Here is a 19,917-nt window from a genome sequence, read left to right as displayed (position 1 = left end):
TATAGGTACTGCACACTGGGATCAGGGCTCAACTGCTTCACTGGTCCTCACAATTCTACAACGACATTTTCTCATTAAGATTACAGTCTCCTTAAGAATAAGTTCCCACAACTGATCGCTGTGCAAACACTTTACGTACCTTTAGCGAAGAGTTTGGCACAATCATGACACAGTGAGAAGTCATGAGACCACTGTGCATCCCACCCTTTGCCTGGAGTTGTTGATCCACAGCTCTTGCAGCGAACACATTTGGTACAGATCTGCAAGAAAGGACATACATATTTGGATGAAGAGAGCATCTTTGCTACCATCTCAGGATCTCTATTCTTTAGTCCCAAAGGACTGTTCTGCAAGTTGATCATTTAACATGCAGACAGGACATCACAGAGATAAATGTACTCTCCAGGGTCAGATGAGGTGGTTTCAACACATAAATCCCCACTGACAACCATCAAAGGAAACGCTTCCCTCTTCAAAGTAAAATGCCAACTACACAGAGAAAATATACCTTAGCCCAGTTATTTTGCCACTGACAACTATGTTATAGTTAACCTTGCATTAGCTTGAAAATCCAAAGGCAAGACTAGGATGATGGTCTTTACAACCCCGTGTGCTGGAGCAAGAATTAGAGGATACTAACAAACCTCAGATGCAGCAGAAAACAAATTCTTATTACAGAAGGGTCCAGTGTTAGGCATGCGCCTGGCAATGTGCCGGTAACAACTGACAGCGGAGTCAAAATGGAAACTTGTATTCTTTACTTATAAATGTCTTGGTCTCTTGTTCTCTCACACCATGTTCAGAAGGATTAATTAGGAAGAAAATTAATCACAAGTTCTTGGCCACCTTCATTCACAAAAAGGTGGCGTGGGCACTTGCCATAAGAGCAATCCACAAGCCATCTCATTAAGAAGGCATTATCAAAGCTTCCTTATGAAAACCATAAACACCCTCCCCAAGGAGGCAGTACATTTTGGATGTTCACTCAGTGAAGCTGACAATCTGGTTGTAGCAAGAGAAACCCCCTCACATCTGTCAAGTTCTACATTTTGACGAGCTGAGCTTTGCTGACGGTTCCCCGAGGAACAGGCCAGCACAGAGCTGTAGAAAGCAAACTCACCCAAACCTTCTTCTTCTTGGTGGGTTTTGTTGGGTAGTTTGGTCCCAGGCACTCAGGGTGATAGCTGTTTCGGCACTTGTTACACTCCAGCAACTGCTACAGAAAGGTCAAAACCAGCAATACTGTAACCAACAGCCAAGGAAGGACACTATCCCCAGAGTACTTCTTTTACGCTAGATCCCGCATCCCGTGGGACAGGAAGAGATCACAACTAAGCTACTCGCCACACAGTCAAAGAAACGACCGTGCTATGCTGTCACGTGCGAGGAAGGCTTCTATGCCCTGGCACTAATCAAATCATGACACATCCGCTCCCACTGCTTACTGATTTTGATGGGTTATTTTACAAGGAGTTCTCGACCTGGGAGGGAAAAGGGTTAGCTTAAAGCAGCCCTGCTAAATTATTCCCAGTACCTTTGTCGCCTGGTGTTGCCTCCCACAGACGTGACAGAACTTGCACCGACGACAGCACCAGTTCTCCAGCTGGTCCTCGAGGGGCCGGTCGCTCTCTTCTAAACAGAACTTGTGGAAGGGCTCACAACACACCTGGCAATACACAAACTACAAGGGGGAAAACTCGACTAAGTCAAATGCTTTCCCAAATTCTCACCCAACCCACCTACTCCCGCTCCGTTTCAAGCTCCACTTTAGAACAGACACAAGCATTTGCGTTCAAACGAGGGGCTTCCAAACGAGAAGAGACTGAAGAAGCTCGGCCTATTCAGCTCAGGCAAGAGACCTTGAGGGGGGGCATGGTAAGGGTTTATATTACAACATACTGAATGGTGAAAAGAAAGTCAAGAGGGGTTTATTATTGGTTCTGTCACCACACAACAGCCAGGGGTCATAATAGGAAACTAGCAGGTAGTAAGTTTAGAACTAACAAAAGGAAGTTCTTTTTCATACAGCAGGTAATTAGAGTGTGAGATTAATTGCCACAAGACATTGGGACAGTTAAGCCAGATTCAAAAAGGGATTGGATATATTCCTTTAGGAAAGGGGCATCAGTAGTGACTGAGCATGTGAATTAAGCGTACAGCCTCCAAATCAGAATTTCCTGGACCTTAAATGGTGGAATCTGCAAGTGGGAAAGGAATAGGGGAAAGGCCCTGGTCAGACCCTGTTCACTCTGCCTCTCAGCATCCACTCTCAGACGCGGGCGTCTGGGCAAGATGGATCTACAGTCGAGGGCAGTTATGTTTTTATATAAATATTTTACCTCGACATGAAATAACTATGTACAAAGCATTTTACACAAAATTTTCAGATGCCAAAGTTTAAATTAGGGCCCCAAACCCATATGTGTGCATCCAACTTCAGGACCTATCTATGACATCAGAAGTCAGGCTACTTATTTCAGTGCATGGAATATAGTGTCCAAGCCTAACTTTAGACAGCATTAAGTTTGAATGTCAATGGACATTTATTCTTTAGGGAGAACCCAAACAATGCTGGGTACTTGGATGCCAAGTAAGACACTTCTTCCTCAGCATTTTGAGCCTGTAAACCTGGCAATGGAGGAAGCCTTCCAGAAGCTCATTCAGAGGTTTCTTTAAAGCTTCTCCCAAATTTCCCTGATTTCGTTGTAACATAAGGAATAAGGGAAGAAAGACAACAAAGTTTTCAAAGCACCTGAGGCCCATGCTCGATAACTTAAGAGCCACTGAAGCAAGGGCTGAGAGCCCAAATCCCTCCTGTCCATTTTCAACACAACTCAGGTCCCTAAAGCCAGAAAATGGGTGCTTAAATCATTAAGCATGAGACTTGATGCTTTTGAAAAACTTTGCCCTTTATGTCTCCACTGTCAAGTCACTTCCTTTGGAGGTATTGCCAAACTCTTTAAACAATGGCTGATTTTATGTATCGTGTTTGGGCACTATAGGACGTAACAGGGTTAGAAGAGGATGGAGCTGTAGATGCTAGTGAACTCCCTGTGGTTTAAGATAACCAGAGAGGCTCACATGCACTATTGTTGGAAAAGCTCCTTGCCCGTCACATTTTAAGATTTTTGACAGTAGAACAAGATACTTTACCTCCACGTGTCCACTGCTGGCACACAGAAAGCAGACCACCCTAGGAGTGATAGGTACCGAGGTCAAGATGCCTAATCCACCCATCTCCCAAACGTTCTCAACTTCACAGTCCTCCTGAAAGCACAGAAGTGTACACCATGAGCAACCCAACATCAAGGCAAACATAGAACAAAAAAACCAACCCCATCACAACGGTTACACCAGGCAGTGTCAACTAAGCAACGTCATTTTTAGAACAGCAAAAAAGTTCATACCTTGAACCTATTCTTACCCAAGAACTAAGAAGTCCTCTCTCACTAATTTTTGCTATTAAATTGACCCACAATAAAACGACAGATTTGGGAATTAGTAAGCAGACTTAATGAGAACATTTCATAATACATTCACTTTCACAAGTACAAATTCTTTTTAATTATTCTGATCATTCGGAGTTTAATAATTATGATACTGTAGTATTTTTTTTATAAAAATCCAAAATCTTAGTAATAGGAGACCACATTATAGTCTTAACTATTAAAACACTTCTTGAGGAACTGAAAGAGAAATAGGTGCGTTAGCCTCGAAGATGCAGTAGGAAAGTGTTTATTGCATTTCAGTGACTGATATTAACCAAGCTGCAAGATCCAACCGTTAACTTAAAACCCCAGTCAAAACTCCAAGGACTGCTGTGACTTAAGTAGGATTAATAAAGGTTTCAAAGTATGTGGACTCAAGAGGCAGTCACAGTTTTACATTTTTCTTGATGGAATTCCTTCCTTGAAAAATGCATTTGCGCTTCTAGTTGTTGAGGATCAGTGTTTTGAGTTACAGTCCTCTCTTCACCCAATACAGAAATTGTAGTTGTAAACAGAGATAGTACACAAAAGGCTATCAGTAGAATGCCTTTTCAGAGAGATAAAAGGGTTCCCATACTACCTACTCATATTGTGGGATGGAGACCACCTAAACATCTCTAAGTCAAAAGCCAAGGGTATCGTTCCTGAGGGAAACCAACCGCAGAGTTTCTTTACAGCCAATGACATTCAAACCGGTTCCTAAGACATCTGGACCGTTACCTTGAAGTCCACTCTGATCCTGTGGACTCCATCTGTAAGCGGTTTTTGCTTGGAGCTGCTTCCGTTGGACAGAGTACTGAGCAAATTCAACGTGCTGCTCTCCGGCTTGCTGACTGGAGGGGGCTTTTCCTAGAGAGGCAATTTAAAAAACGTTTATTCCAACACCAGATACTATCTTAAAAAACAATAAATCACGTTAAACAGAATGATGGTAATTTATGTACAAAGAAAATTAGCTGATGTGATCTACAAAACACAGAACTCAAAGCTGAGGTATAAAGGAGGTAAGTGAAGGAATTTGGCATGGTAAAAAGCTTCCAATTTCTCCCTAAGGATAAGTAATGGAAAATTTGTCCCTCGTAAATGTATACACAGATCTGGACTCCGAGTGGAAATCAGACTGCCCCCATCTTAGATTAATATTCCAGAAGTACGGAACGGAAGCCAATTCTGAATGAATTTCATTCTTAACACAACTATTGACATGAAGATCTTCCCTTAAGTCACAGACAGCTCAAAAGCTAAGTCCAGGCTGCACACTTGGAACTGACAGAAGGACGTAAGTTTCAAAGGCTTGTAATTTACTGAATATGCAGCACAAAATGCAGTACACCACCTTTTCTTTAGGTTTCTGTTTCACAGGGAAACTTGGACGGGGAGTGATTTTTTTCTGTTTGTTTTGCTCTGTGCCTGGGGAAGAAAAGAAAAATCATAAGTCAAGTTCTTGGAACTAAAAGCAACCTTTGGAAAGAAGAGGAATAATACGCTCAAGGAAACGCAATTTTAGGCCCACACTTTACTCTGGACAGCTTCCTTTTTGCAGCTGTCCACAATTCTCTCTGCCTTCAGCATCCTCCTAAACAACAGGGCAAACCTGCACTCCCGAAACCCACGTGACTCCCCAAAGCGCAACACATCCAACAGCAAAGCATTCCCTAAAACTGTGGTGTAAGAGCCGTGCGTATCACTTCGTAACGCACGCTACACTGATTTTCTGGGGAGGAATTTTGCTCTGTCTGGCCCATTCAACTTCGTTAAGTGCCACCTGGACAACAATAACAACACTTTAACACTGTGGCAACTGCACTTTAAACTAGACAGTCCTCTGCATATACCATATTGTTCGATTATAAGTTGACCGAGCATATTCACTGACATCGCATTTCCAGGTTCAGTTTTAGGGAAAATGGCTCCTGCCCCCATCCCCTCCCGAAATAAGGTGATAAGTACACAAAATCCTTGAACTGCTGGTGCTTTTACAGACTCCTACAGGAGAGTCATACAACTAAAAAAAGGACGCAGAGGGATGATGCACCAAAAATACTAAAATAAAAAACATACTGAAGTTAACTTAGTATTTTCAATGCTTGCACAAAACCACTGGCAGCATAAAGAACTCAAGCTTGTTGGGGATCCATATGACAGGGTGACCCTGCATGTAAGTTGACCGCAATTTTTACGATTCCTTTGGAGGAAAAAAATAGGCCAACTTATAAATGGAACAATACGGTAGGTACTAAGTTCTAGATCAAGAAATCTGATTTTAAAATCAAATTTGCCATGAAATTTACTCTGGTTCACAAAGAATTTTCCAGTTACATTCCCTACAAACATTCAATATTAAACAACCAGTTGCAACCTTTTACTCCAATGTCAGTTTTTAAAAGAGATGACTGGTTATTTTAATTAAATGTGTTCATTTACCTAATTCTGGCTGTGGAGTCTGCTTTTTCTTGGGCTCAGGAGGGACAGGTTTGGGCACTTCTTTCTTCAGTGGCCCTGAGCTAGGCAGCTGAGAAGAAGGGGGAACCTGCACTGGTTGGGGTGCCTGTTTGCCAGTTTTTCTGGAACCAGAAGCAGCAACCTGTTTGGACTCCGACACTGGGACAGAGGAGCCTCCCTCTTCGTTTTTCTCCTCACTGGGCTTTCGGGCAGGTTCACTGTTCTTCTTCAAGGCATTATCTTCTCTTGCTAGGACAGTGGGAGGAACTGGTTTCTGCCCGGAGTCTAACTGGTTCTTCCCAGAGTGGCTCTCTTTCTTTTCATTTGTCTTGGATTTCTTCTCTTTCTTTTTCACAGCTGCAAACAAAAAGGCACCAGTCAAGTCAGTCAAATGTGATTATGTGACTTCCAAGCATCCATCTTGTTTTACAATCAAAAGAATGTGAGAAATGGGCCGGGCTCTTGGAACATCGATTCGGGAGCTCCTTGGCACAAAGGAAGGTTGAGCACTCGCAGGAACACACGCAGGCAGTAACATCGCCACATTTAATTCCGAGCGCCACAGACTGCGTGGTTACAATGACTGGGGAATAACAAGCTAATGACGAATTTAGCACCCAAAGTAGAATTTTCCAAAGGATAACCTGCCGTGCCTACCTTTAGCTTGCTTCTGGAGATATGCTTTCGAAGGCATCCATTGCAGATTCTGGCATTTCCTCATCCTAGGATAAATGAAACATAGAGGAAAAAGATAAAATATGGGTAAAGGACTGGAAACACAAACTTATTGGGGCTTTTAGAGGCAAAACCATTCATTTTTCCTTTAAAACTGTCTAGGGCTGAGAAGCCTTTTCACAAACTTCTGGCTCACATCATCAGTTACTCAACTTGCATGTTGGCACAGAGTTCCACCAGAGACAAAGCAACTCGGTCAAAACTATGGTGACATCTCTATCAGTTCCCTTTCTTGTACACTGGGATTTGGAAGACACATCTGAGAGATCTGAAAAACCGTGTCAAGCTCCCTCAACTGCAAGTTTTCTGGAATTCAACGAAAGCCAGGCTACATATTTGGAGACTGGATCTGGACTTGGTCCACAGGACAAAGTGTCTCCCTCATACGTAAATAGCTTCTTTAGTTATATGGAGTGGCACAGCACAGGGTCAACACATGTTTCTTTTTTCACAACTTAAATGCCCAATTTTCATGCACTATTAAGTGCACAATATCTGCTGTACACTGAAGTCACGTTTCTTTTTCCTTTACCTATTGTAACAGACCACTGGTTTTGAAAACTTGCCCGGGGCCTGGGCAGAGCTGCTGAAAGAGGGATGACTTACAGACTGCACTCTGCAGAGTGTTTTCACACAGATGCACACTACGCAGCAATTCTCACAGCTATGCTTTATAAATAGCTTTCATATCACAACAATCTTTATTTATGCCACTTTGCTTTGCTGCTGTCTCAAACAGATTAGCCAGGCTGGTAAAACCAGTCTAATGCAAAGACTAAAGAAAGAATAAAAGAGAGCTCCAAACCAAGTGATATTTATGCACAAAAAGGGTTTGGATAAAATGATACAAGGGATCAAGAAAAATAAAGTGATATCTGTAACTAAATTCCATGGTTTCCTTCACTATATGACAAATATATACTAGAAAAACACTGTATATACACCTCATTTAAAAAAATAGGGAGACCAATCAAATTCTTTACAATACACTGCTGGGAAAATAATTTCCAGTCTTTTCTGCCATTACTAAACTCTAAAAGTGACGCAAAAAAGGAAGTGTGGATTTTTGTATCTGGGGGGGACAGGAGAGGGAGGAGGCCCTGAAGAAAAAGATGCCCACATTTTAGGGCAAAAATACTCATAATCAGTTTGTGTTCTATCCTTTGTATTTTCTTTAACCATCTACTTCTAGAGCAACCAGGCACTAGACAGAGCTTTTCAAAGTGGATTCCCTCCACAGCCCGTCCGTTCCGCTTCCGACACCGAGCGACTCTCTCCCTATAATCCCAGGGGCACGGGCGCTTACTTCGCACCAAAGCAGGGCTAAGCCAAGGAGCCTGTCAGATGCACACTTACTTGCAGCACTGTTTCTTTATGTTACGCCCACCAAACTTGGGTTTATCTAAGCAGTTCGTGCAGACACCACAGTCCTCTGGAACCTGGCACCCTGAACACTGTCCACACCGCCTTGAGCGCCGACCTTTCTTCACTGGAGGCTCCTGGGGTGCCTTGTTTCTGGTAACCGGCTTAATTGGCTTGATAGGTGGAGCAAGGGGTTCAGCCTCTTCCGAGCCAGCTATTGATGACTTATCTGTCATAAAAAAGTCTGATATGAATTCAGTGGCCATTAAAACCATCTCCGTTAGCTCAGGAATTATCCTTTCCAGAAAGCAGCGGCTCAACCTGCAGAGCCACAGAAAAGATGCACACATCTAAGACTCCACTCCAGAAACTGAACTGGTAAGGCACACGTTTTTAGAAGCGATAGGGGGTAGCAAGAATAGCAAAACCTCTTGCACTAGAAATGTATTTCAAATGTTCAGTATCTGCTCAGCACAGACTTTCCCCTGTTTGATTTCCAACACAGCAGTCATTTCTATAGCATTATACACTTACCTATACAGCAAGTATCCGCTAAATTCTGGGGGGAGTTGCAACAACTGCAGCACAGTTTTGCAAATGAAAACTTTCAACTTACCATCATTCCCCATGGAAGACAGAATCTTCTCTCGTTCTTCCCACGGTAAGGCACTCAGAGTAGGCATGTCATCGGGAAATACTGCTCGCTTTCGGCCTAGTGCTACAGCTGCTCTTCTGCAAACGTGTTTGATTCGTGGTCCTCGCGCTGAAGTCTCAGAAGAATCGCTCTCTTGACCCTACATTTCAGGTGTGCGAGAACAAAGATACTGAGACAGGCACTGCACCAGAACATGTAACCACACACTACTCACACTTCATGCAAGTCTGAACGCATGAAATTAGATGTTCAATCAGCAGGTCTTTAAGAATTTGAGACAAAGCTAGATTTTACAGCTGCTTTTTCAGTTTCAATTGTCCAATATAGAGCAACCTTACAGAACATAACTCCAATTCAAGTGACAGTTTCTATGGCCAACTTTAACCTCTGATCACAAGAAACTGAACGCCTAAATGTTATTATTTCCTCATATAAAATGCACTGGTACCAAAAATTTAAAGGTGGCATTGGCAGATTAAAGTGTTAGCCCATTTTATCCTACACTAGTCTAACTGTCTTGACAGAAGGTAGAGGGACAAATCAAGCTGCTGTCTAATGGCCTTGCAGCCAGCAAGACATATGAAAATATGACTAAGTAAATAAAATTTAAATAAAAAATAAGCAATATTGCTAGAAAAAAGCATGCGAGAGAAAATACCAGAGGGAAAAAATACAGTAAGAGCCCTTGACAAAGGCATGGGTAACGGAGAAGAGAAAAATTAGCTCCCATTTTTGTTGAATGCAATATCCCAAGGGAACTGTATCCTTTCTTATAAGACAGATGACAAGAACATGCATCTCAAAAAAAGAGAAAGAAATTTCCATCATTTTGGCAAGTCGGGAAATGGGGCACCAGACACGCACCATGAAATCAAAAGATTTAAGTTCTGTGGTTTAGCCTTTACAAACGCAAACTATGGTAGATTAATACATCACTCAATTTTAGCCTAACAAACCCAGCAAGGGAAGACACTGCATTGCTTCCAAAAACCACGTGCAGCTCCATCTTGAACCGACTTCAGCAGCTTTTTCTCCCCCTCAACTTCTGCCCAGAGCTTCTTATTTTCAAATTAGGTACCATCTGCTGCACTAACAGTTACTCACTTTGATATACTACATTCTTCTGTTTTAGCATCTAAATGATACTAGCAATTTCCAATTCAAGTATGCCACAAAAATGTATTGTGGAGCCATCATAAACACACACACACACACACACACACACACACACACACACACAAAAGATACCTGTGCTTTTGGCTGATCTGTCTGTTTGAGGGATTTGCTCTTCTCAATTTTGTACAGCTGGGCTTTCGCCTTTTTCAGGAGACTGGCAACCCTCTTATCAGTCATTGGAAGTTTGTCCGCTTGAGCCAACATTGAGCTGATGGAGGAAGTGGAATGCTTGACAGTGCTTGACGAAGGCGCAGAAAGGCGCACAGCTCTCTCCTTCTCCAGAGATGGAGCAGCAGAACCAAGCTCCAGATCTGTTTTTTCTAACACCCCTCTACCTCTTTTGGGTATTTTGGTTTTGACGGCTGTTGTCTCTACGAGAGCCGCAGCAGGAACATCTGCCATGGGATCTATTGCTGTAGACTTTTTCCGCCCTGCAGCTTTTTTTGCAGAAGATGATGCTACAACATCTTCACTGACCACCTTTTCTTTGGACACTCTGCCTCCAGGGAACAGAGCGGAGCTGCTCTGAATGTCTGACCCCTTTTTCCTTTTCTCTTTCCTTGACTCACGCTTATTCTCTTTTTCTCTTTCTCGGTCTCTCTCTCGGCTTTTGTCCTTCTCCATGCTTTTGTCAATGTCTTTGTCTTTGGACAGCTCCTCTGCAGCCCTGTCTTTGTTTCTCCCTCTCTCTGTCTGGTGACTTGATGTGAACCAGGGAAAGAGAGGAGCGGGACTACCGGATGAGAAAGGCTCTGCTGGAGTGCTAGTCTGCTTCCTTGGTCTCTGGCTTCTCTCTGCTGATTCCCCAGACTGACTCAGGGAATGGGAAGAAAAAGTAAAAGTTGAATTTAAGGCACTAGTGGCAAGAGAACTAACAGACATGCTAGTTAACGAGGAAGGGACAGATGACTGTGATGTGAGCGTTGTCAGGTCAGTGGTACTAAGTCTCCCACTTCTCGTCCTCATGGAGTGCGAAGGAGATCTGGGTTCGGATCCAATGGGGCTAAACGCTTTTCTCCTTCGCTTCCTAGAAGACGCGCTTGCTGCAGAGGTCCCTGCAGTGGTGCGGCCGACAGAGGAAGGCAAGGTCACGGACTCAAAGATTCTGGAGTGCGCCTCGCTGGGGGTGAACCTCGGAGCCCGCAGCAGAGGGCTTCTTTTGTGCAGATCGAATCTGGTGCCAGAGTGGAGAGAAAACAGACGTGCTGGAGCGGCAGCACCAGGCGTTGAAAAACCAGATGCAAAGCCAACATCTTCCGGAGTCAGTGGCGGGGGTCTAAAATTATCAAATATTGGTTTACGGATGAGACCTTCTTTGGCATACTTTGCTGAGGAAAAGTACTGTGGTTCTGGCCTAGAATGCTTTAGAGAGGTCCACCTGAACGTTGGCTCTCGCAAAATGGACTTGCGCTTTTCTTGCATGGGTGCGGCAGACGTGGGAAGGAAGGGTGAGGCCAGCGGTATTGTTGGAGGCATGATCCAGGGTGTGTGGTCTGCGATGCTGGACGCCGGCTGGAGCGGTGGCGGAGGAGTTAGCAAAGGGGGCGGGGGAGAGGAGGACGACTGCTGCTGGGACACGCTTGGCAAGGCTGACAACTTTTTAGCTGCCCTCTGGCCGAAACTTCTTTCCGAGATCGAAAACCTCCTGTTTCTCCTATCGCCGCTATCATTTTCCGGGGACTGAGAAATAGGCAAAGAGGCGTGAACTTCGGGAGTATTGCTCCGCTCTTCAGAAGGCGTCTGCATCTCCTCCGATGCCTGCGAGTCTGTGGACGTGTCGACACTAGGGCTACTTGATCGTGAACTGTCTGAAGACATCTGAGAGGAGTGCTGAGAAGCAGCACTTGATTTTTCACTGGACCCACAGGACGTAGCACTAAACCTACTGTTTGGTGTGGACTCTAGTCTAGCTATTTTGATAGGAGGGTCATAATCTTCATCTTCAATGAACCGCTTGGGTGTCTTAATGATCCGCGAAGAAATAGCGCTCACGACTGGCATGATAAACTGACGGATATTTTTGAGCTGGGTTCTTCCCTTTCTGCCCTGCAGTTTAGCTGCTTCTTTCTCAATCTTCTTTTGTGCCCCCTTCTTTGCTCTCTGCAAGAGCTGCTTGGCTATTGTTGCGTCTGTCCTCTTTGTGGAAGGAATAATCCTAACAGGCTTAATCCTGCGGGGACTCTGCCTAACAGCACTCTTTTCTTCTTTTGTGAGTGGTGGCGTACCATCTTTCTCTTTACGTACCCTTTGGGGTTTCTCCAGCTGCGAATTAATGACTAGCGCTGAAGCAGTCTTTAAACGTTCAGAAGATGGTGGCCGTCCTCTCCTGCGAACAATCTGAACCCCCTTCCTCCCAATCTGAAGTTTCCCTCCAGTCTTAAATTTAGATTTCAGTGGGGAGAGTTTACCAGTTCTTAATTTCTTGATTTTTGCAGCTTGCTGAAATGTAGTGGACGGTGCCCTTTTTATTTTCTTCAGGCTCTCTTTTTCTTCTTTGCTCCCCTTCTGAGCATCTGATGTGTCCTTCACCTGCGATACTTTGAACTTCACACCGCTAAGCGTCGGAGGCCTTCCTCGTCTCTTTTCCCCACCTTTCAATTCTTTCTTCTTTATTTTTTCCATGGATAGCGTTTCAGGCTTGCTTGGAGGAGAACACACTGACGAGGAGTCTGAGAGAGCAGCCGAACTTCGATCAGAACTGCTCCTGGGTCTCCCACGAGGTTTTCGTGGACTAGACTTAACTGAGGAGGAAAGAGAGAACGTAGAGTGCACACTCAGCTTTTCTGTATCGCGCTACCCAAGTCATATCAGAGTTTATGCAACACAAGTCACATGAAACAGGCTGTCAAACATTTTCAATCCACCTGCTATGGATACAACTCTGCCACGAAAACTTGTACATGAAAGAAATCCTGTAAAATTCTTCTATAGCAAGGATGTAGTCACATATCAAGAAAAGTTCAAATACTTTTCAATCAAAAGGACAAATTTTAAAAACAATATCAACAATTTGAAAAGAGAACAGCAAATAACCAAGATTAATTTTTGAAACACCATCTGCAAAGAATGGAAAAACTTAAAAAAAAAATACATTTTTTCTAAAATATTTTTCTACATGTTACTGAGAATTGCATGTGGAGAAAAGTAGACTCGAGAGAGATTTTTACTGTCCTAAGACTTTTTTCTTGCCTCGACTTTGGAATCAATGCACTCTCTCTGGCTGCACTTAAAACGGGCACCGGACAGATGCCATGCAAGATTACATGCACCTTTAGCTCAATCTGCTACCCACCAACCCTGCTGCTCCAGTTCTGGGTCTCTGGTCACACGTCTGCCAACGCACTTCAACCTTGCCCTCAAACACCTGTATAATTCTGGGACAAAGTTTCTTCGCAGCGGTTACTGCTCGTTGGTCAAACTGGACAGAGTATTGCAATGGGGATATTTATCCACTGGAATCTAGGTTAAGACCACCAAAATGGTGATCTGACCTAGACTACCAGAGGTGAAAGGTCAATAACCTCTCACACGATGGAAGGTGGCATTGTTTGGTTTAGCCAAAATTCAGCTGTTTCGTATCAAGTAGCTGGAATCAAAGACCCAGTTTATTGAAAGCGGTTAGGCAGCACCGAGAGCATCTCCGAAGGAGCTCTTTAGGGAGTTAAGTGCCACTTTTGTGTCAGTATATTCTGAGACCTGAATGTCTTCCCTAGCATGAGATTTGCACCCATGTCTCTAGCTACTTATGCCTAATATGGTTAAGCATAGCCCTCAAACTACATCATTAACTTCAAAATAACCACCGCACTGAAACGCTGATCTCAGATTTCAGCATCTCATCCCCTATTAGTACTACTCACTTTCACGCACATCTCCTTTGCTTCATAACAGATCAGACATAGTCTGTCCGAGAGCCTGCTTTAAGTCACTGCAAACTTGAATCAGGAGACAGGATATGGATGGTGTTATTGTTCCACAAGTACGAATCGGGAATTTGGAAAACCCAAAAACTAACCCCCCTAAACAAACAACAATAACCTACAGTGAAGCCATTACCCTATACTTGTGAGCAGAAAACAAATACAGGATTTCTAATCTTCACGATGGACTTAAACCTGACCAACTGTCATGGCTTTTCTAGTTTTAAGAGCCATCTCATGCAAAAAAAGTCAGACTTGTTGAAAACATCCCCCTAAGGGAAGAGGAAGGATTCTGCGCTCCTTTTCCAAACCCCAAACATCTTCAAGTTATTTAAAAATAAGCTAAAAACCTCTGGATAGCAGGTTATTAGGAAAAAAACCCCCAACCAAACAAAAAAGCAATCATGGACTTGAAGCATTGTATAAAGGTCAACTCTGCATGCATGCTGAATACTATGATTTGAAGTTCACTCTCTCCACAAAAGTGGTGGAAGAGACAAGAAAAGTTCAGACCTTTTTACTGGAACTGCTGCTATGTACAACTGAATACCAACACCAGTTTGTAGGTTAGTAATAAGAGTTATAACAAGGATTATCTAGCTGCTGAGATCTTGCATAGTAAAACCAATGGTAGGAAGGAGGCAGCGTGCATCAGGTGGTATAGGAAGTACTACAGTACCAGGCAATAGCATAATTTCATAGGATTCCTTTCTTCCCCTCCCTTCCACCGCAATCCCACACACTGAGCGCATGAACAGACCGAAATGGAAGCAGAATGGGAATATTTCTCCTTTGCAAACATGATATTCTTCAGAATAAGTGGATAGTTGCCCCTTTTTTTCCTCCAATAGAAAAAGAGTGAAAGCTGTCCAAATTCAAATCTCTTTTGGAGATTTTTCTTGGGAAAAATGTTAACAGTCCAAGATCAACCACTGGAATTTAATAATGTCATTGAAATCCTAGCCACTGTATTTTAGAAGTCAAACTAAAAAGATAGCATGCTACATCTTATAAAGTTAACATGTTTTAGTTTTAATTTCTCCATTTTAGTCAGGTCTGTCACTGCTCACTATCTCCTCTCATCATCATCATCGACAGTTGACTAAAAGCTCCCCTCATTAATTGTAGCAGAATGACAGGCTCCAAAGCTACAACTGAAGATCTAGGGGATGTCAGTGAGGTATTTATATTAAAATCCTCTGATTTCCCCAGGTATATTATGAAGAGATACCTTCACAAGCGTAACACGCTGCTTGTGAAATGTGGGACTCTGCCACGGGGCAGCTCTTCAAGGAAGACGCTGTGGAAGAGAGGTCTATGAAGCACGACCACTCAGGAACAAACGTTCGGTAAGCAGACTACTCGGAGCAGAAGACGCTCAGTTATTCTGCAGTAAGAAAAAGCTTCTGCAACGTACATAGCGGGAGGCATCAAAACACCATTACACGTAAGCAACAGACAGTCGCGTAGCTCGGACGTACCCGTGGGGGACTTGGTGGGACTTCGTACTTTGACCTCTTCATCCGAGCCAAAACCTAGGAACTGCTCATCCTGGAATGAAAAAGGGATTTTAGCATTCAATGACATGAATAATAATGTTCCAATATTTAACTAGACAACAAAACACTAAAAGGTTCCACTGAAGAGAAGAGACGTCTCTCTACAGCACCAGGTAGGTGTTCCTTCAGCAAACAGCTGCTAAATCAATCGATCACACCACCACCATCTCGCCACGGGTTACAGCCACAGAACGCTTAGAGAAGTTCAGACAAAAACACTGCTTGCCGATGAGAATACACCTTAAGTGCAGGGATTCTCTTTTTACTTCCAAAAACCAAGACAGACCTAAGCCAAATGATGCTACGCAAAATACCCTAAAGGCCTTGTCCACACAGGAAAGCATTCAAAAGATATATTTATTTTTCCAGTACATTGGAAAAACTATAGCAGTGTGCCCACACAGTTGCTTTATGAAACCTGTGCTATATTCCTTGCAAATCCCTGAGTTCATATAGCTTTCTAACTTTTTAAAATAACCACATGGTATTCTGGGAAGATATCCACAGCACAATTTTCCACGATAAGGCTCTACTCATCCTGGGACTTAGGCCACAGCGAGTTGCGGGATGTCTAACTAACTGCAGGGATTCTGGGACAGGCTCAGAATAAACTCCCAGGACCCCTCTCCTGGCATCTCACACTTCAGCTTTTTAAACCACCGTCTGACAGCACAGCAAAACTGCTACCAAGTGCAGCAATCCCGACAATCGCCGACACGAAGAGTCCATTCTATCAAGTGCATTGGCAGCTGAACGGCTTTGGATGGGTTGGAAAACAGGTACAGTAACACAGCTACAGTAGGATAAAATGAAGACGTTGATGCTGCGGCTGGACAGTCTTCTGAAGCAGCTTCTCTTGGAACGATGCTTCTGAGCTCAGCCAACTAGTAGCCGGGTACAACACAGCTGGGGTCCAAAAGTAGGATGACTGATGACAGCAACAGACCCTCAGGATGTGGAAGACAACTTCCCTAGAAGTGTCCACACAGCTCCTCCCAAAATAGCAATGCAACAGCTGCCCTCAGTGCAGAGATGTGGACATCACCACCTGGAAGCATGTCCCCCAAGTCCACTACCAGCCTACAGCTGTCTGGTTTGCTGGCAGTAGATCAACTGAGAGACTGATGTCATGGAGGAGAGTACTTCTGTTGAGGAGGAGGAGGAGACCTTTGGCCAGAGCATTTAGCAATGTACAAGTGTAATGCGGTGGTTACTGCATAGCGGGGGTCCCTGAAATGACAGGGGCAGCCAATAGGACCCATACCACATGCCTATTCTCTGCCTCGACACCAAGTCTCCATGCTCATCAACAGAAAGGTGTATTTTCTCTCCAGTGCGGCAAGACCCAATCGATCATCATGGGAGACTCATTAGCATTGGGCTGAAAACATCATGAAAGGCTATAATGCCATGATCTTTAAAAATTCTGGTCTTATAGAACAGAGGGAATTTGAACTCCCAAGACCCTCATGGAAATAGATTCATCGATGTTAGGGTCAGAAGGGACCTTAATAGATCATCGAGTCCGACCCCCAGATGGATGATAGTGCAATTCCACTTTTGTTCTGGGATATCTGGTTCATGCCGAGTAGTTACAGAATGACAGTGAGGAGCACAACTGGAAAGCTGAGAGGCAAAATGCTTTTAAACAGCCTGGCTGCTGGGGCAGGTAGATTTTGCTTTATTATGCACAAAATCTGGACTAGCAATGGGTAGGAGGTAAAGGTGGAAAAACAACAACTATCTTTATATCCCGAGCAGCCAGCAAGTGGTGTCTCCAGCTGGTCGTGGACTGGTGTCTGGAATATGCCCTGCTTCTACTTTCAGGTCAAGATGTAATGCTGCAAAAGGAAAGTGCTGTAACCAAGGGAATTAATGCAATGCTCTCACGTCAAGATCCCATTAGAAACTGGTACAGGCAACTGTTTCTCAAAGAAATTGCTTCAGCCAAGTTCTACACAGAAGTCTTTACTGATATAATAATGCACATCTAAAATCAACAAAACAGAACATGCCAAAAAGGACAGAGCATTCGCATATTTATCGAAGGGCTTGGAAAAACAAGTGCAAGTCGTCTTTGTCTTTGTCTTGGATGGAAATAGCATGAAAAGGACGTGCCTTCTGGAGAAATGAAAGTTAACTCCCAGTATCCTGTGTTCTCCACAGGATTTAGGTCTAGGCTAGATTGGGCAGCTGAGCGTGAACAGTGTTATTACATTATCCAGGAGCACTGTTCAACCCCTGCCTCAGGTCTAGGGTTCCTTCCTACATATCCTCTGTATCCTTATATTTCTTTGAGAGCCTCTCCAACTTCTGCTTTCTTCTGCCTTGGGAGCTTTCCGCTACCATGCCATCCCAAGGGCCAGTGAAAGTGTCCTCCTCCGTCATCGCACTTCTCCCGAGGTTTGCCAGGCCTCCAAGAGCTGATATGCCCTGGGTCCATGCAGGCTACAGAATGTCAGTCGCTAAGGGGACAAAGAAATAGAATAGAAATTATTTCCCTAATAAAAAGGTCTCCATGCTAATGGTGATAACGTGTTGCTTTGTCACTATTCTGTAAGCTGGTCCCATCTAGTCTTCCCAGTCTGGAGTGTGCAGGGAGATGCCAAAACACTTCACCTTTCTTCTATCCCATCCCTGTGCCCAAGCCGGGAGCAACACAAACGCAGTAAACAGCGCCAACATCCCCCCTGGATGGAGCAGCATTAATCCTGCAGCGGTTGTGCTACATCTGCATCGCTCTACATGTGAGCACACCTCAGCGCAGCCCAGAACTGCTGCCCGTCAGGGAGCAAGAGCACCCCTCCCCCTTCTGAAATGGCTCCAAGTGCCCATTGGTTCAAATCCTCTGAAGTAACTGGTTTGAACCCAAAGCTTTAGCAGTGTTGCAGTGATGTAGTAGCCATAATGGTCCATAAATGATCCAAGAACCAAGGATCTTTGCGGGCGATATCTTTTACTGGACCAACTGTGTGGCTGGATCATTAGACGAGCTCTCAGATACAAGGGTGACTTCCATTCAAAAGCTTGTCTAACATTATCCCAACTGTGCAGCTGCCCACAAAGATCCTTGTAAGCCTACACATTGTGAAATGCCTGAAGTAGACTGTCAAAGTCGGGCAGCAGAGACAACAAAGGTAGCTAAAAGCAGAGAGCATGAAGTAAACTACTTCTTACTGCTGCTCTTTCTGAATTTGTCACTGCGATGAACATCTTCTGCACAAAACATTTGAGGTTTAGGCTGCCACAGCACTGCCAGCCTGAGAAGTGGGTAAGGAGCTGAGCAGTCATCCAGGAGCAGGAGGGATAATTAAGCATGACAGGCAGAATAGGGATGGCACTTTGGATATTTCAGGGAAATAAGCTTTGTCTCCAACCTTTTGAAGACTGGCTTTGGAGATGGTCAGGGAGAGAGAAGTCCACAGACACGGTCAGCCTAAGCTGTTGTAGGTAGGGCTGTGTCCCACCCAAGTCTTTAAAACCTCCCCATGCAATTGTATTGTAATACAGCACAAATACTTACTATGCAGCCCCCGCATCAGTTGGAAGCTAGATCTCAGGCCATCTCCAACAATTAGGTCTTTGGCTCAGGGCTGGACAAGTTGGTATCTTGGCTCTTCAGGAGAACCTCCTCCTGGTCACGGCTCCTTCCACAGTCAGTGCCAAACTCTCTGGGCTCCCAAGGAGGTTTCCTGGTGCCCTCAGTGACAAAGTCTGGTCCAGCTGCTCACAGCATGGACAGGTAATTGGGGGGGGGGGGGGGGGGGGCGCTGTTTTTGGAGATGGGTCAGAGCGGCTTGGTTGTGATGTGGCGCTTGGCCGTCTCCTGAATACTCTGACTCTCCTGGATTTGCTCTGCCAGCGGCTCTGGCAGTCTGGTAACTACAGCTGAGATGGGACTGGATATATGCTCTTCCAAACTGCAGTGAAGTGAAGGGTCATTTGCCAGGATCACACACAGCTGCTCTAATCAGCATGTAACCCCAGGTATGTGAATCCACGTGTGCTGAAATCACAGATAGATATGAACCAAAACCCCACTTGCATGTCTGGACACACAGCAGTTTTTGCCAAAAGAAAGTTTAACTAGGGATAGAAGGAACAACTTTCCTCTGTAGACAAGGCCTATGCGAGCATGCCCTATTTCCAGGTCACACTGAGAAGTATTACATCACAACAGTGCTACTATACTTCAGCTTTTCTGCTACACCTATTTCACGGCTAACATCTCACGTTCCCTCGTATTATCACAGCTTTGAAGTCTGATTTCAGGAAAGTTCATCTGTGAGTACTGTAGAGTGCCAGGAGCTTCTCAGTGCATACAACTCTGACCCAAATCTCTCCGAGTTAGGGAGGTCATGCAACCACCTCCTCTGAAGATGCATGTGTACCAGCTGCTCTGCACTGCACGAATGGCAAACACTGATCCACAGAAACACAGCAAGTACCACCAGTACTGGACCCTGCTTACCCGCAGGGAACTAGGGTGGAAAAACAGCAGAAAGCCATCTCCAGTTTTACCCAGCCAAGACTAAGCCCATTGCAACCATGTTTCAGGCTAGGGCTTAAAACAAGGGACA

At 44.3% G+C, this 19,917-nt stretch overlaps 1 protein-coding gene and 1 long non-coding RNA gene across 5 annotated transcripts in view; both read right to left on the bottom strand.

Moving 5' to 3' along the window:
• Window positions 1-19,917, bottom strand: part of KMT2A (lysine methyltransferase 2A) — a 67,325-nt gene that overhangs the window by 31,963 nt on the left and 15,445 nt on the right. For all 4 annotated transcript variants that reach the window (XR_009458065.1, XM_059720077.1, XM_059720078.1 and 1 more), the window contains exons 2-13: window positions 15,260-15,329; window positions 9,931-12,599; window positions 8,644-8,821; window positions 8,022-8,256; window positions 6,588-6,652; window positions 5,913-6,287; window positions 4,825-4,898; window positions 4,209-4,337; window positions 3,154-3,267; window positions 1,535-1,681; window positions 1,121-1,216; window positions 140-260 (exon numbers count right to left, since the gene is read on the bottom strand). Coding sequence is in view for 3 of the 4 variants with exons in the window: in XM_059720077.1 (XP_059576060.1) it covers window positions 140-260; window positions 1,121-1,216; window positions 1,535-1,681; window positions 3,154-3,267; window positions 4,209-4,337; window positions 4,825-4,898; window positions 5,913-6,287; window positions 6,588-6,652; window positions 8,022-8,256; window positions 8,644-8,821; window positions 9,931-12,599; window positions 15,260-15,329 (4,273 nt within the window). In the remaining variant the exon portion in view is untranslated. The remainder of the gene's footprint in view (window positions 1-139; window positions 261-1,120; window positions 1,217-1,534; window positions 1,682-3,153; window positions 3,268-4,208; window positions 4,338-4,824; window positions 4,899-5,912; window positions 6,288-6,587; window positions 6,653-8,021; window positions 8,257-8,643; window positions 8,822-9,930; window positions 12,600-15,259; window positions 15,330-19,917) is intronic.
• LOC132246651 (uncharacterized) lies at window positions 17,290-19,107 on the bottom strand. Its single transcript, XR_009458067.1, has 2 exons — window positions 18,861-19,107; window positions 17,290-17,802 (listed from the first exon to the last, which is right to left on the bottom strand). It is a non-coding gene; the product is annotated as an uncharacterized LOC132246651 (long non-coding RNA).

This window comes from Alligator mississippiensis, chromosome 16, assembly GCF_030867095.1.
Source record: "Alligator mississippiensis isolate rAllMis1 chromosome 16, rAllMis1, whole genome shotgun sequence".
Classification (NCBI taxonomy): domain Eukaryota; kingdom Metazoa; phylum Chordata; order Crocodylia; family Alligatoridae; genus Alligator; species Alligator mississippiensis.
The sequence above is the reverse complement of the archived record's forward strand: the minus strand, read 5'-3'. Positions and strand labels throughout refer to the sequence as shown.